General features: G+C 47.3%; 3 protein-coding genes across 4 annotated transcripts in view; 2 read left to right on the plus strand and 1 right to left on the minus strand.

Annotated features, from left to right (window-relative positions):
• The first annotated feature begins 491 nt into the window (after window positions 1-491).
• LOC135806512 (large ribosomal subunit protein uL2-like) lies at window positions 492-2,103 on the plus strand. Its single transcript, XM_065320707.1, has 2 exons — window positions 492-1,084; window positions 1,947-2,103. The coding sequence occupies exons 1-2, from the start codon at window positions 492-494 to the stop codon at window positions 2,101-2,103; spliced, it is 750 nt and encodes a 249-aa protein (XP_065176779.1).
• Window positions 2,104-3,435: 1,332 nt separating this feature from the next.
• LOC135805063 (mitochondrial pyruvate carrier 2-like) lies at window positions 3,436-7,432 on the minus strand. Its single transcript, XM_065319053.1, has 5 exons — window positions 7,190-7,432; window positions 5,844-5,884; window positions 5,400-5,484; window positions 4,956-5,067; window positions 3,436-4,188 (listed from the first exon to the last, which is right to left on the minus strand). The coding sequence occupies exons 1-5, from the start codon at window positions 7,272-7,274 to the stop codon at window positions 4,038-4,040; spliced, it is 474 nt and encodes a 157-aa protein (XP_065175125.1). The 5' UTR covers window positions 7,275-7,432; the 3' UTR covers window positions 3,436-4,037.
• Window positions 7,433-7,696: 264 nt separating this feature from the next.
• The window catches only part of LOC135805064 (disintegrin and metalloproteinase domain-containing protein 10-like), a 19,412-nt gene continuing 9,980 nt past the window's right edge, over window positions 7,697-17,128 (plus strand). The window contains exons 1-3 of one of the 2 annotated variants that reach the window (XM_065319054.1): window positions 7,697-8,488; window positions 13,595-13,736; window positions 15,686-16,158. In XM_065319054.1, the coding sequence (XP_065175126.1) occupies window positions 8,167-8,488; window positions 13,595-13,736; window positions 15,686-16,158 (937 nt within the window). In that variant the 5' untranslated portion in view covers window positions 7,697-8,166. Of the gene's footprint in view, window positions 8,489-9,927; window positions 10,626-13,594; window positions 13,737-15,685; window positions 16,159-17,128 lie in introns of those variants that run through there. The other variant, XM_065319055.1, reaches the window with a different exon arrangement.

Below are 17,128 nucleotides of genomic sequence, written 5' to 3' on the forward strand. Positions count from 1 at the left end.
AGCTCATGTATGCCGTCCACATTCCTTCTCCGTTTCTCTCTGTTTTTCTTTCCTTTCAGTTGCATCTTCCTCTCTGCTCTGTTTTATTTTCTCTTTTCGTTCGTCCCTCTTGATATTTGTACTTTCACTTTGTACTGTTGAGGCAACGAACTGAAATAATAAAAACCAAACCAAACAAAATGTACTTTGGAGTCTTGCTATTGCATATGCGTAGATCACTCATACAGCAAAGTTTATGACTACAGAGTGACGACTTTTCTACGGCACTGTTCTTCCCGACTCTTCACGTACATGCAACATGTTACCATGGTTACGTACTAATGAAATGACGTCACCTACAGCTATGATCTACGCCAAAAAAAAATGATGTCAAAACTGCAAAAGATTGCAAGGCCGATCCAAAGGGGAGTTGACTGTTTGATTTTATGAATTTTGTTGTTGGATAGATGTGAGAGAAACTCCTGTGTGTGGAGGTTTAGTAGAGCACCAACATGCTCGCGCTGCGCCCCGGAAGCACTGGGCTCTGCCGTGGCTTCTTGCTGGGCGGTGTAAGGTACAAAGGTGGTCGTTTGGCGCTGCGTAAACGAAAGGATGTCAAAGATTTGGGAAGAGATCCTATCCATGGTGAGCGTTTGGAGAAATTGATCAAGGTCAACATAAACTACCATGGAACGGACTCACTATTGGGAAGAATAGTAACTGGAACTTACGAGAGGTATATTCCTATGCCTGCCGGTGTGGAGGAAGGCGATGTATTTCTAGTTTCCAGGACCCGAGAGGTGACTCCGAAAATGCTCAAGCCAGGTAATAGATTCCCTCTGAAGAGACTACCTCGTGGCACAATGGTACACAACATAGAATCTGAACCCAACAATGGTACGGCTTATGCCAAAGCGTCTGGTGCAGCAGCACAAGTGATCGACCATGACCTGGAGACTGGCAAGACTATAGTGAAGCTGCCATCTGGATGTCTGTCGCCTCTGACTGGTGATTGTCTGGCCACCGTTGGAACCGTGCTGATCAGGCGAAAGTTGCCGAAGGGCAAAGCCGGCACTCCGGCAAAGGAAGGGCGGAAATGGCCTCAGTAGCACCCTTTGGCGGTATGTTAGCTGCATGGACTGGCACTTACCATGCCTTTTTGAGTGTATATACATGTAGTTAGTTTACTACTGTCGTAGGCATGGAAATCCGGTCGAGTGACCGGGGCCGGCGCCCTCAGTGCGTACAGAACGTATCTCGTTACATGCGATGATTCGTCGAGCTAACACGCCAGACGCCTTCTGTGAGGTGATGTCGTTCACAGCTACTACCGTGTGCGTACTCACGGCTGCATGGCCAGCGCCCTGGGGGCCGCTTGACCTCCGACTGGATCTCCATGTCCACGACAGTACTTTGTATAGATACATGTACATGACAGTATAGGACTATTGTGATGGATTTCACACACTTTATTTCTGGATAAAGGAATTGTGTGTATGCATGGCGACATTTGCAATCACCGGATGATTTATTGGACTGCTGGCCGCATTGTACATTAGATCTGTGTGTCTGTGATGCAAGTCTGGCACTGAGCTACTACAAGAGACAAAGTGCGTGCAATGTGATTGTGTGTGTAGCTGCGTGCTCAGTTTGTCGAGTCACACAAGTTAGTTGCTCATTTTATGCTCTCAATGTGAACGTGAACTCGTGTATATACAATACCCAGGTCGACACATCTAAATATTTTGCTGTGCGTGGTGGCATTCATTTCCCTTCGGTTGTTGCATTTCGCTGAAGATGCCAACACAATCAAGGCGTATGAATGGGCCAATAGCATATTTTGATTTCCTGCATAGCTGACTCATTTGCCAATATGCTCATAATTTAAGCACCTGTTTGTGTGCGGATGTGTGTGTACAATTATTTTACCGTGGTGTTCTGCTGCTTCTGCTACTGCTGTGTAACAGGCACAAGAAGCCATTGGCACCTCCGGATGCTTACTTTTGGAATGTGATCCGGTTTGTGCCTGTCAAGAGTGAAGAGGTTGCCAAAGACGACGAGTCATCCAGTGCATCCAATGCCTCACTTGCACTGTCAGTAGAAGCTAGCGACGAGAAGCAATGAAGTGATGATGGCAGCGCGTAACAGTTAAAGCCAAAGTCTAGCATTGTTCTGGACTTTGGCTAGCATGGTGTGCACACTCGGGTATTTGAGGCATGCTCCGTGTCTCCACCTCTAACACATTGTCTTGCTGGTATTTTACTGGTCCCTGGTTGGGGCCATCCATACTAGTACTCTTCATCGCTTACCGTGACCACGTGCAGCCTGAGCTTAGCCTTTTTGCTGTAGGCTACTCTACCTTGACTTTGTTCCGCCTTGCACATGTATTGTTGATCCACCCCTGTCTATTTTCCACACGTGGAGTGACCTCAGAGGTCATGGCAAAATACGGCATTGCAACGGTACATACACCGCGCTGTACACTTCAAACATGCCAGGTCAGGTATGCATGGCCAGTCTGATCTTCCTCATTGTTGTATATCACCTAGTTATCACCCAGCTGGGAAGCAACACAACAACAGTATTTTACGATATATATGCCAGAGCAGGAAGTAAAAGAGTCCCCCAATGCATCATATGATAACCATGTACAGTCCTGCTCAATGAAATCCAGTCGCGGCGTCACTCAAGTTTGCGCCTTGCATCATTTCGCAGCCCAGGGTTCGCAGGTCTAGGGCTGCGCAGCGCCCGTCGCGTACTTGAGTGACGGCGCGACTGGATTTCATTGAGCAGCAGCATTGTACATGTACATGTAGGGTGTGTGTGTGTGTGTGTGTGCGACTCCCCGATCTTCAGCAGCTCAGGATCTCGTGGCATGCAGAGGGTGTCGTGCTGCGTGACCGTCTCGATGCATTCGTGTCATACATTTGCACAGTACGACTTCAGTAGTTCACAATCTTGTTCATGTTTGTGACATCCTTATGCACTAGTAGTGCACGTGCACCCAGGGTCGAAACTGTACTCCATTTGTGTATGTCGCGTGTCACATGTCACAAAAGTAAGTTGAACTTTCTTCAACTTCTGTGACAGCTCACGACAGGCAGTTTCTTGTCGCAACTTCGCAAATCGCGTCGCAGAAAGTTGTACTAATATAACTCCCTGGTATTCTAATTTCCACCCAGATACATTATAATTCACATGCAGATACTGCTCCCTGCTCACTGGGTGCAAGGTGGCGGATGTTTGAAGCTTGCTGCGTTGTGGTTGCATTTGCTATTTTATCAGGGCGGTCCCCACAGACTGTGCGTCTTGATTGATTTTTATTTAAGGATTGTCCAAAGGCCGTCTTGTTACAGGGCACCCAAGGAAAGCGCTCTGGGAACATGCCGCTGCGTGATTGCCGCCTTTCGATCTTCACTCCTTCACATACCTACACAATTGTAACCAGTGATGATATAAAATGGGAAGAATACTGTCCCTAAACTCTGCACAGCTAGTGGTAAAGAATTTGAAATACACGTGCAGGCTGAAAAATAATTCAACATTTCGTAAACGTGCCAATGCAACACACTCAACATCTAGCGAGGAGGCAAATGGGCATATCAATTAATCAACAAACAAAAAAACTTACTATGAACTGTATAAATACAGCCACAGTGGAGCCGCCGTGCGGAGAAAAGAAAGCATAACAGAGTTTCATGAGATATCATCTAAACTAGCTTGGATGGGTGAGATTTCATGACGAAGTGAGGATATGATTGTGTCCGAAGCAGAGTTCGACAGGATAGTTTTGAGATATTGGTTGAAAATAGTTGTGAATAAAAGACGATATCAATGCACACCGTCTACATGCATGTGACCAAGCAGCGAGCTAGATGTCACTGAAGCAACCAGGGACCAAACAAAGAGAGAGAGAAGCACTAGCTGTCACCAAGACAATGTGTCAGAGGTGGAGACATGGAGCGTGCCTCAAATACCCGAGTGTGCACTCCATGCTAGCCAAAGTGCAGAACGATGCTCGATTTTGGCTTTAACTGTTACGCGCTGCCATCATTACTTCATTGCTTCTCGTCGCTAGCTTCTACTGGCAGTGGGGTATTGGATGCACTGGATGACTCGTCATCTTTGGCAACCTCTTCACTCTTGACAGGCACAAACCGGATCACATTCCAAAAGTAAGCATCCGGAGGTGCCAATGGCTTCTTGTGCCTGTTACACAGTAGTAGCAGAAGCAGCAGCACCAGCATGCCACGGTAAATTGTAGTTATTGTACACACATATCCGCATACATATCCGCGCGCGCATGCACACACACACACACACACACACACACACACACACACACACACACACACAACAAGTGACCGATTTATGAGCCAGTTAATACAGCCACATTGGACACCCCTATGACCAGAATGGTTATGGGATACACATACATGTACACATACATACATTGGCAGTGGAAAGTTGAGTTTCTCGGCACAATACTTGAAATTACACTCAGCCCTTTTTTTACCCAGCCTCCCGTATCCTGGTACAAGTCCATGTCAGCATTGCCACATTGCACACACGTGCATACCATGTACCATGTAACGTTATAAGCCTGTCGCAAGAGAAGCTCGCAAATCTGCAAATGCATTGGATACGCACCTACAGATTTTCTCTTATAGCAACGATAGCGGACAAGATCTGAATGAGACAGATCAAGACTAGCGCCAGATTACTACCCAATCCACACAACCTGCGAAGCCATGTGAATTGACCACCAATGCACACCTAGTCTACACCACACGGAGCACATCGGCATAGAACGGCCAAGACAGTTAGTACCTATGCACAACCTACACTTGCTGGGGTAACCGGTATAGACAGCATGCTGCTTTGATATAAGCAGACACTAGATGTACACCCACCTACACACACACACACACACACACACACGCACGCACGCACACACACACACACACACTACTTACTGATAGATGCGATAAACTTGAATATAGCCAACAGTTCCAACGAAGAGATTCACTGCGAACAGATTCCAGTTCTTCGGAATGATGACTAGCGAGTAGCGAGCCCATATGGTACCTGCACAGAAAAACAGATGTAACACAATGTCATGTACAAACACACAAACAAACTTGAAGAGGATCCTAGTGATCACTCATGCTTCCCCATATTAAATTACTGCCCACTGAAGTTACATGTAATTCAATAGACAGAGCTACTCATACCACAAAACACAAGGCATATCTCCAGATGACAATCAATAGCAAAAGTTGTAGTGTTACCTTGTATATGTGTGTACGTCGAGAGAACACTAAAAAGTAAAAACAATTTCTAACCCAAACCTCATGCTAACAAATTGGATGCTACCAAAATCCACCGACAGCCAAGCATGGTAAAACAACCAAACTCACCAGTCGCAGCAAGCGCTGTGGACTGAAAGTCGCTGAGTTTGTCAGCAGGTCGAGCCATATCTGCAATCCCAGCTATGACTAATCCCTGTGCACAGACACCAGTAACACCAGATAGCACCGGATTAAGCACAAACAAGTGGAAAAAGAGTAGATGTGGAGTAAAGCATCCATCGTGACGGCACCAGCGTTGTTTACGGGTCCAGGTATCGCACACCATACCATAGTAGATACTAGAGCACATTCTACTCTCTTAAGAAGCCAAAGCAGACGCAGGGATTATAATTATTCCATACCCCACAAACAAAACAAAAAAGTCCTATTGAACCAGTAGTAATGAGCCAGCAACACCACGAAACCAATTGCATAGAAGTAAAATCCAAGAGAACATCATTCAACAAGTATTAAAAATGACCTAAAGTCAGGCTGTTCCCGGATGATACTAACCCATTTAAACGTCGGTGCCCAGAAATGAACCGTTTTCAACCCTGGAAAAACACAGCAACAGAAGCTAGCATCATCAGTATACCAATAAATGAGATAAAAGATGCCGCCATTACAATCATCATGAAATTCACGCAAGAAAAAAAGAAAGGTACGGTACATCTGCAATTCCTTCACCCGTGGCTTCACTTGTCTGCCATTCGCTCATGAACATGTGGCGTAAGTAGGTGAACCTGGCATGTTTGCTAATATCTGTAAGTGTGGTATTAGTACCGCCAAGAGTACATAACCCCCCAGAGTGTGCAACGCCGATCCAGCTCTGCATAGGGTCTTGGTCGAGCGGAATCGGATCTTCTGATGTCATGCGTACACTCCACACCAGCGCAAGGCCGGTCTCGAGGCAGGGCACCATTGTTTTTGATCCAAGAGTACCCGCGACTCCCCGGGTTCCCCTCAGATGTGTACGGTATTATGACGCAAAGATCCGATTCCGCTCGACCAAGACCCTATGCAGAGCTGGATCAGGCGTTGCACACTCTGGGGGGTTATGTACTCTTGGTACCGCATTACACTGTACAGTTGTGTTTGTTCAAATGTAAGCTACCGGTATACTTCAAGGCATCCACCTGTTTTCACATGTCCAAGTGTCTTGGGGCTACAGTACAAGAATAGGATAAACCATCGAAGAATTTCCATCACCTATGACTATAGCCTGGTTCACATTTGACAGGATGTAAGAATGATGGGGCACTCATGACGGCGACGGGTGGATTAGTGCGAACATCAGGAACGGGGGAACGCAACCGTACTACCGCAAAATCGGGATGTGGCGGAAGTGTTTCATGTCCCTGTTTGAACCCATACAGCATTGACCCTTTGGAGCGAGCTGTTTTCGTTTGTAATGGACCATTTCATTACTGTAGGGGAGCACGTAAATCAAGTGCGATCGTGTAGTCACAGGCCACATGTCATGCACGATGCGCAGTTTGTATGTGTGAGTGCAGTTCTGTTGTAAAGAACTTTAGCTATAAAGAACTAAATCTCATGCACATTGGTCTTTGCTATATCAGGAGTAAAATGTACGTACACGACATGTGCATGTATATTGGGTGCGATGACAAGACGTGTTTGTGGAATCTTTTATCTGCTCTTTCTCTCAAACGCCTATTTAAAAAGCAGCAGCAACGGGAGGGTTTTTTAATAGCCGTAGCATAACTTGCAGAGTGCACATTCACCGTCAAATCATTCGTATGTCTGAGGGAAGACATAATTATGTTTCAATGAGCTTCCAGTTGCACATTGTTCCTTCCACAGAAAGAGAATAATTTTTCAAGAAGGCCTCGCCTCACCCGCAGGATGTTCCCAGATCGGCCTCATCTTGTTCGGGATACGCGGATCCAAGAAGGAAATCACTCTTCTGTAAATAAAGCTCATCCTGACTGACCTAATAACACAACGTACGAGCTAGCTTCGAAGAAAGGTTCAGGAAATCGTGGACTTCTCAAAAAAAACAAAATCAAAAGAACAAAAGTCATCTACCAAACAACGCTATGCGTCGCAGTACTGCAGTGCAGTGTGCAGACTGAGCGGTACGGTCGGTAGAGCTACGACTACGACTCGTGGATCTACGAGTACGAGGTCGAGGGTGTGTCGAGTCTGTCACGTCGACTTCTACCTGTACCACGCGACGTCATCGCTAGACATCATCAAGAGTTCATAACCCCCCGCGGGCCCGGGGTTATGAACTCTTGACATTATGGTCTGGTCATTATTTATGGATTTGAAATATTTATGGCCAAAATTGGAAGCCAAAGCAAAGAAAGGGGTTCACTTACGACCACTTCCCATTATGGCATTATGGTAAAGGAAATCAGCTCACAAACACTGCGGGTTTCTTCTGAAGTAACATTACTATTCATTATAATAATTTGTAGTTAGTTCTTCTGAACCCGTCGACGCCGGACGGCCATCGGTCAATTCCGATCTTGGCTCATAGCCTCATAGGACGGAAACAGCCAACCGTAGATCTCTGCTCTCGATCTCCAGTGCTAGCACTAGCAGACCTGGCTGGGTGGAAATGCGGCGAATGCTCCCCTGTTGACTGTTGTCGTGTTGAGAGTGTTGTGTCTGTAATCCGTGACAGGCGTGCAGTCAGTGAGTCAGTCTGTCTCAGTGTGTGCACGGATATACGTGTGCTGACAGGAAGCAGGCAGGACACTGCAGTCGCGCACAGCCCAGCCGGCCTGACACTGGCCCGGTGGGCTGTTCCCATCCGGAATCAAGTAGGTGGACCTCTGTGGTTCATCAGGCTTTCGCCTGCAGCAGCATGCACGTGTTTCAGTACCAGGAAAGCCAATTCAGCCGAGACATCAAGGTCGTAAATTCCCATCCAACCAAAAGAATCCGAAGCGACCAGTTTAGCGATTGCAGCGCTGAAACCCAATGTGGCTGTGGAAGTGCTGACAGTAGCGTCATTGGCAGTAATGTGAACATGAACCCTGCTACCACTGGCCAGTCTACTTGTTGCCAGGGCAGGGCGATGAGGATTCCATCATCACTGCAACATACTGTACCTAGCGTGGTGGTCCTACTGGTGACCTGTGCTCTGGCTCTGATGACCAGCACTGGCCTGGCACTCACAACGCACAGTAAGTCACGTATCGCGTCCTGTAACACTACCACAGAATAGTCTGGGAAATATGTGTGGTGGTTGTGGTGGTGGTGGTGGTGGTGGTGGTGGTGGTGGTGGTGGTGGTGGTGGTGGTGGTGGTGGTGGTGGTTGTGGTGGTGGTGGTTGTGTGTGTGTGTGTGTGTGTGTGTGTTTGTATGTGTGTGACAGTGTGTGTGTGTCCCAGCACAAGTTGCTATGGCTTCTGCCGTAGCATTGCTATCATCGCCTCCGGCGATGGGCGTCAAAGGTCAAAGGTCAGGTCAGGTGTGTGTGTGTGTGTGCGCGCGTTTGCGTGTGCGTGTGCGTGTGTGTGTGTGTGTGTGTGTGTGTGTGTGTGTGGTGTACGTATGTGGGGGGGGGGGGAGTATGGGATACAGCTTGTCGGACCAGTTCACTCATGAAATCCCTATAGCCTATAGGGCTCGAAAGTGATGACGTCAAAACGTCCAGGGAGTAGTAAGTTCACATCAGATTTCTACTTTTGGATCCACTAAGGTGTGACTTTGCTATTGCCTCAGTATGTGGGTGCATAGCAACCCACTCAGGTCGCATGCAGGTGTGACTTTTACTTCGCCACCAGTTGTCACCCCACCCCCATAAGCCAAATCAGTCAATTTCACCGGCTATATCACCTTGCTGTGAGTAAAACCGCTTGAAATGTGCTTGGATCCATACAAACATACAGAAGCTGGATCTATGTGGATCCAGTTTTTGGATTTTTGAAATTGGTGCTATGCTGTGACGTAGCACTTTCAAGCCCTATTACCAAGAGTACATGAAAACTAGTGTGTGCAGCTTGGGGCCTTTTCTACTATGGGTGTCTGTCACGGCGGAATTCCATGATTACATCATATTTGGCACAGATCTGAGGCGGGAAATGGCGTAGTGCGTACAACTGAGCTGCAGTTGTGCAGAAAGAGACTTGCTTGAATCCTGCTCGTACGCATCACATCACTAAAATGATGTAATCACGGAATTCCGCCGTGACAGCAACCCATCCGAGCTGCACACTCTGGTTTTCATGTACCGTAAAGTACCGTTGATCCGCCCCCTCTCTAATTCCCGCCCCCTGTCGATTTTCTCCTTGTGAAGCGACTTCGGCGTATACAACGAAATACGATGTTGAACCGACACATGCACTGCTGTACACAATACTTGCCAATCCAGGATCAAAATGTGCACAATTCAGCACATTGAGTCTGATCCTCTACGTTGTTGTACATCGTACTGCACTTGACAGCCTTGATCTAATTCCCGCCCCCTGCCGAAAACCCAGGGAAGCGACATGGCGTGGGAGCGGATCAACGGTACTTTACGGTACTAGTACTCTTGCTATTACCAAGAGTACATAACCCCCAAGAGTGTGCAACTCCAACTCAGTGGCGGGTTTAGGGGGGGGCGCGGGGGGCGCGCGCCCCCCCCTCAAAAATTTCGACCTAGGTTTCGAAAAATAATACAGGGCGCGCGCCGGGTCGAGCTAGACTAGGCTCGGGGCGCGCGCGCCGCGCGGCCTGAAACGATTGTCCAAAAGCGGTTGCACGGTGCTAGTACAGTACGAGTACACTGTACAGTCTACACAGACTACAGAGCTAGAGACAGAGTAGAGTCTACGTACAGTGAGCATGCACGGCTACAGTACAGAAACACGGTGGCCTGACTGTGTACTGTTGTACAGTGTGATCCCTGCTGGGACGCGCTCGACGCGTCTTCAACGGTACAAACATCGAAGAAAAGTCTTCGATCGAGTCAACCAAAACACGATTCGAATGCCGAGGGCTCAGGCGATCATCCTCGTTCGAATCGTGTTTTGGTTGACTCGAAGGCTTTTCTTCGATGTCTCAGGGACATCCCAAAAGGCCAAGCTCTAGCCAGCAGAGCCTGGAATTTTTGTAAAGCGTTCCTGTGGCGGCGCAACTCCTGCTGCCGCTCCAACAGGAAACAGTGGGAGTGATGAAGTCGCTGTTATTCCAGACAATCCAGTTGAACTTTCGGAGCGGACTGACAGTCAAACTCCGCCAGACGTGGAAGAACCTGTTGTCAGCGAGCAGCCAGAACATAAAGAACAGCGCACAGTGACAAGTACCGCTGCCTATGTAAAGGATGCTTTGAGAGCGGTGAGAAATTGTTGGACTCGCATATTAAAACAAAAGAAAAAAGCAGTTGATTCGCTCACATAACGGCAAATTTGAAGTTTACAATGTACATTTGTTGCTGCGTGTACAGAAATACTGCTCGTGAGTCGTGGTGTGTGAGATTTACGGCTTGTTGTTGTTGTTTATTTTTACTTCACCAAATGAACAGACAGAGATGCCTTCTCACCTGCCCCGGCATAGGACAGGTTCTCACAGAATGATGAAGGGATGATATGCAAGGGAAAACAAGAAAATTAATGATAATAATAATAATAAGGCCAAACTAAAGAAGGTGTGTGGTTCGACTAACATGGACATTTTTTTTACGGGCGGGCGGGCGGATTTTTTTTTTTTAATATATATTTTTAGTACATGTAAATACACTGTATACGCGTATCGAGTAGACTCTACTACCAGCACAAGGCAGCAGTCGTACCACTCACTGCACTGCACTGCAGTACAACTACAAGTCAAGTCCAAAAGGAGCCGCCTGCGTCCGCAGACTCACGCCGCACAGCACGTAGACGTGGACGTGTTCAGTCCACGTACGTCAGTCACACGATAGCCCGCCGAAAAAAAGTTACGGTCGGGCTGAAATTGTACGGTCGGTCGGGTGAGTCGAACCACACACCTTCTTTAGTTTGGCCTAACTACTTATAAGACAGAAAGGACCAAAAGAAGAAAGGGAAAAATTTATATCAAGAACAATTTCATGGAGTCAGAAATAGAAAGACAATAATTTCATGGAGTCAAAGAATAGAAAGACAATCTCATCGAGTCAGGAACACGTGGTTGATTTTATAGACATGCATGCACAAATGATTGATAGATGAGAAGGTTGGAATTTATGGCAGATAATAAAAGTTTAACGAGAACAAAGTAAGTATATCAATGGCAGAAAGAGCTTTTCGGAAGGGACCAGGGACACGTATCACTCTAAAATCAGAGGGGAGAGCGTTCCAGAGAATGCTTCCCCAAAACATCATGCTCGATCGTACCGCAGGCCCACCGTGGGGACTTGTAGCAAGTTCGACACTTGTCCCCGTGTGGTGCGCTGATCCTCCGGAACAATCTCTGGGGCCGTTCGGGTGAATAACTGTTGAAGAAGGGGCTACAGGAGGAGCTTCTTGACATTGATTTTCAAAATGGCTGACCTGGGACAGTAGCATGATGTCATCTACCCCCACCCCATCCCGCCTTGATCCCGGCCGCAACCCCCCCTCAGCCAAATCCTGGACACGCCACTGCAACTATGGGGTCTGATCTGACCGCAGAACTTCACATCACGTGATGAACCCGTACACATTATTTGCACCCTGTGCATGATTGATACAGGATTGTACGCAACCCAGCTTTGGGTGCGCTCTCTTGTGGTCACTTTGCACTGTTTGCCAGTGTAACCTTTTGAACCATGTCACGTGATGTGAAGTTCTGCCGTAGCATGCAGCACTACATAGAGCTTGTGCAGGCAGTTGCACACTCTTGGGGGTTATGACGATTGTACTCTTGCTATTACCAAGAGTACATAACCCCCCAGAGTGTGCAACGCCTGATCCAGCTCTGCATAGGGTCTTGGTCGAGCATAATCGGATCTTTGCGTCATAATACCATACACATTTGAGGGGAACCTGGGGAGTCGCGGGTACTCTCGGATCAAAAACAACGGTGCCCTGGCCCTGCCTCGAGACCGGCCTTGCGCTGGTGTGGAGTGTACGCATGACATCAGAAGGTCCCAGTATACCTTCGACCAAGACCCTGTGCAGAGCTGGATCAGGCGTTTCAAACTCTTGGGGGTTATGTACTCTTGCTATTAGTAGGATGGGAAGGGGGGGGGGGGGGGTCACACACCTTACGTATGTACACGCCTTAGTGCTGAGCATTCCCGGACAAAGACATGGCAGTACCATTAGAGAGGTTCCGCACTACGTAAAGTTGAGCAACTTTACGTTAGAGGGCGGGAAAAACCCGTGAATTCGCGAGTTTGCACTCCACCTACGGAAAGTTGTCTACGGAGAGTACGTAGATAGGGCTCTGATAACGTAGCTGGTCCGTTAATGGATTGGGTACAAATTTATGACTCTCTCCCCATGTCGATCTGGTCGTACACTGCCGCGTTCGGAGTTGCCAAGGGCAGCTACGTGATTTGAAAACTCCGTATGGCGGAACCCAGATCCGCATGCAGTTTACGTAAGACTTTCCGTAGATCGACTACGTTTTTTACTAACGTAATTACGTTATGCGGAACCTCTCTATTGTCATTTGCTGACCGCTTACTCGCCAGTATCCCTTGCCGCTGTACATAAGCGGCTCGCCGCGGATATGTCTATATTAAATACGATACAGTCAACTTCGCTAATAACGACTGCGGATATAACGACAATTCGCGAATAACGACATAATTTTCATGCCCGGAGCAAAGTCCCATCCAACTGTGACACATATAATGAGACTTCGGATATAACGACACTTCGCGAATAACGACACTTTTCTGATGCCCCGCCGAGTGTCGTTATAAGCGAAGTTGACTGTACTAGTACTCACCAGTTGTATGCAGACATAGGCAGAGTCCTTGCAGTAGTCTAGCTGTGGTTAAGTGTGTAATTTGGGGACTGGCAACACCGAGTTGTGACCTTGTGAGCACCTTGCACTGTTCCGCTCGTATACTACGAAGGTCGAGTTTAATTTCTGGGATAAATTAAATTTTATAATTGCGATCAACAGAACGAGGTGAACCGACATTTCACAAAGGCTTTATTGTATTCAAAATGAGTGGATATGAAGGCGGTGAAGAACAGGGAACGAGAAACACAGTCATGTGATATGGAAGAAATGATGAACAAAAAAAATACTTCGAACTAGTTTTCGCACAACACTCCTCAGAAAGCTACGTTGTACTATTTTCTTTTTTAATAATAATATTATCATTTTCTTGTGTTGTGTGCTGCATGCAGGACCGCTGAATGAGTATGTTTCACATTATGAGCCCATCAATTATGACCTGGACAGAGTTGAAAACTCATTCGCGATGTGGAAAAGTGAAGCCAATGATGTCAACCGACCGCTGTTTTCACTGGACCTGTTCGCTTTTGGCAGGTATGTACTGGATCTACTGCTGTGGACATTGAGATCCGGTGGCATGACCGGGTCCGGTGCCCTTTCTGCCTTAGCGCATACATACACTGTAATTTTTATTTCCATTGCTATCAGGTTCGGCCTCATTTCCTCTGTGCTGCGCTGACGAGTCCAAAAAGGACGAAACAGTTCTGTCCGCAGATTGAGTACACTGTATGCATGTACAGTCCATTCAGAAAAAGATGGACTTCTAGCTTTTGGCCATAAATGGGTCAAACTTTGAGTTTTTTTAGAATTTTTTTGGCAATCCCCTATGGAATCCTCTTCCAATTATGTTTCTGAAGTTTTTTGGTCCAAAAAGCAAGCCATAGCAAGAATAGGATTTCGGCCAGGTTTTGCCCCAAAAGCACTGAATTGGGAAAAACCATCAAAATCCAGGCCGTTTGACCGCGCCTGCAACATGTTAACAGTGCATTCTGCGGTTCGCACCCCAGTTCAGGCACCCTTTTTGGACCCTTTTTCAAATTTCAGAGTTCGCAGCACTGCACTGTGTACGATGAAATCACGAAAAATCGCCAAATACGGGAGCTCGCCAGAGCCAGGGCCCACCTTTTTATGAATGGACTGTAGTTCACGTTCACTATGGGGTGAACGAAGGTCACCCTTTGCCAAACGAGCATTTTTCATCAAAACGAACGCGAAAGTGTCGAAATATTCTTTTTACCAGTTCACAGTTTTTTTTATGACTGTACCCATAAGTAATTTTGCTGTGCAGTCACCAGAACGGTGACACAATCATAGCTTTTGCACGGCGCAGTTTGCACCCCTGGCTTCCCAAGGCTGCTTCTGCGCAGCATGGCCGTGAATGCCGCCTGTTACGTGGCCTACTACTGTGCATATGCAGTGGCACTAGCCGGAAGCCAAGTGCAACAGACTTGTAGTCGACTGTACAGACTACAGACTAGTACGTAGTACAGTGCAGTGTACAGACTAGAGACTAGAGACTAGTACGTAGTACAGTGCAATGTACAGGCTACAGACTTGTAGTACAGTGCAGTGTACACCACTACAGTGAAGATCAGTGCACGCAGTAATCGTGTGTTGACCTTCTTTTGATAATGGAGGTTTGTTTCAAATGAAAACGAAGGTTCTTCGAACCTTTAACACCCTCGTTTCACCCCTAACGTTCACACTGTAGGTGTGGACCGGCATGTAGCAGTGCTCACGGCTGCAAGGCCAGCGCCCCGTGGCCTCTTGACTTCTCAATGGATTTCAATGTTCACAATAGTGCTTCATGCATCTACACACATTGCAATAGCCTGCATGTTTGGACAGGTCTGTGTGTGTGTGTATGTGTGTGTGTGTGTGTGTGTGTGTATGTGAGGGGGGGGGGGGGGCGGGGAGGAAAAGAGAGATAGCCTGGTGATGAAGCAAGTCCTGTGGATGGTCGCGTACAACATTGGATACTTTGCATTTGTGTGTGTGTGTGTGTGTGTCTGTCTGTCTGTTGAAGCCATGTATTTGTCCAAACATTACTACCGGTAGCTGTCGGTCACTCTCATTCGATGTCTCTTTTCTTTCTCTGTGTCTAGCTGAGTGCTGCTGTCATGATCTGAATATGATACAATGTACCGTACTTCCCCACATATAAGCGCATGTGCTTATAAGCGAAAATTTTCTGCAAAAAATATTTTTGGCTGTGTAAACTTGTTCGGGTAGAAGCCCATGCGCTTATATGTGCAATAAAGGTTTGTCTGTGTTCTAAACAATGGTGTTATCACACTGCTTAGTGGTATATTCAGTCCCCGCCTTTTCACCAATAGTGTTCACATATAAGCACATGCGCTTGTAATTGGGGGGGGGGGGGGGGGGGTGCGCTTATGTCCGGACATAAGCACATGCGCTTATATGTGCAGAAGTACGGTATGACTGTTCTCTTTTCTTCTTCTTCTGCTTGTCGTTTTCCATAGAGTATTTCGCCTTGTGCTGTCGGAAGATCAGGAGATTTTGCCTGCGTCCGTTACCCATCAGGCTGGTGATGGCCAGCCGTTTGAGTTTGATTCATCTCATCAGCTGGCCGGATCAATTCATGGCGATGCAGAAAGCCATGTCCACGGGTTTATCAGTGCCGGCCGCTTTCGTGGCGTCATTCGTGCTAGTCAAGAAACCTACCATGTTGAGCCCAGCGCAGCATACTTTCCTACACTGCAGCCGTTCCATTCCATCATGTACAGGGAGAGTGACGTGGATCACGAGAAATTGCTTCAGGGACGGCCCATCGACGCACAAACCATTGCAGAGGAGCACTTTCGGCGGGCATGGAGCAAGACAGGCGGTGGCCGTTCTCGCCGCGCCGACAGCCCCGATCTCCTTCTCAAAGTGCAGTGCCGCATTGCGGTCGCCGGCGATCACTTCTTTGCCAAGCTAGTTGCTAAGGAAGAGGGTGAGTGACTATGTTCCCTGCTGCTGCTACCAGTACTCCACGTCACCGTGTGGCATGCCTGGGTGATCTCCTCGGTGTTGACCATTCCGATCAAAATGTTGAGAAAGCTTGGGTACATGGCACGTGTATGGACCCTGCAATCGCTTGTGAACAGATCTTTTTTAGTGACTACCGTGTTTTCCGGAGTATAAGCCACACTTTGAACACCAGTAATTATTATTATTATTATTATTTGTGCTCCCGCGTCAATGGGCTCGCCCAAATTCGCTTGCACCGAACCATGCGAAAAAAGGCCACCAGCAGGCAGGCAGGCAAAGAAAAATAGAAAATGGTGTCACATAAACTAATACAAACAAGAATATCATTATTGATGACGTTAATATACTGAATGAATTGCAAAGGCCATGTGAATACGGATAATACGGATAATACACCAGTAATTCAACCAAAAAAGACGGTGCGGCTTGTACTACGATGGTCAAATAAATTAACGGTGATAAGCAGGGTAGATGTCTGTATTTCGCGACAAAAAAACCTGGGTGTGGCTTGTTCCAGTGCCGCTCATACTCCGGAAAATACACTACCAGATCAGTACTCAGTGTTGTATGCCACGTTCTAGAAGAAATGTAGATTACTTGTATGTTCCAGAGGTTTAGCAAGTTGTCCAGCTACCGATACGTTACTGCATCTCCATTTAGGCCCCGGTCACAGAGGATTCGGGTGGGTTTGGCGAGTTTATCCCTAGGCCCAGCATCATTTCACTACCTGCTTAGCCTCTCTATGGAGAAACAAAGGTTTCTTTGATTTGTTCTCTCTCTCTCTCTCTCGCTCTCTCTCTCACTCTCACTCTCTCTCTCACTCTCTTCTCTCTCACTCTCTCTCTCTCTCACACTCTCTCTCCCTCTCACACTCTCCCCTCTCCTCCCTCTCTCTCTCCTCTCTCTCTCTCTCTCTCCTCTCTCTCTCTCTC

Source organism: Sycon ciliatum, chromosome 1, assembly GCF_964019385.1.
Source record: "Sycon ciliatum chromosome 1, ocSycCili1.1, whole genome shotgun sequence".
NCBI lineage: Eukaryota > Metazoa > Porifera > Calcarea > Leucosolenida > Sycettidae > Sycon > Sycon ciliatum.

Excerpts from the sequence above, each read along its gene's own strand:
- LOC135806512 (XM_065320707.1), top strand. The coding sequence starts at position 492 with ATGCTCGCGCTGCGCCCCGGAAGCACTGGGCTCTGCCGTGGCTTCTTG. Across the intron at positions 1,085-1,946 it reads GAAGGGCGGAAATGGCCTCA|GCACAAGAAGCCATTGGCAC; the intron begins GTAGCACCCTTT and ends GCTGTGTAACAG.
- LOC135805063 (XM_065319053.1), bottom strand. The coding sequence starts at position 7,274 with ATGAGCTTTATTTACAGAAGAGTGATTTCCTTCTTGGATCCGCGTATC. Across the intron at positions 5,885-7,189 it reads GATCTGGGAACATCCTGCGG|GGTTGAAAACGGTTCATTTC; the intron begins GTGAGGCGAGGC and ends GTGTTTTTCCAG. Across the intron at positions 4,189-4,955 it reads CAAGTTTATCGCATCTATCA|GCACAAGAAGCCATTGGCAC; the intron begins GTAAGTAGTGTG and ends ACTGTGTAACAG.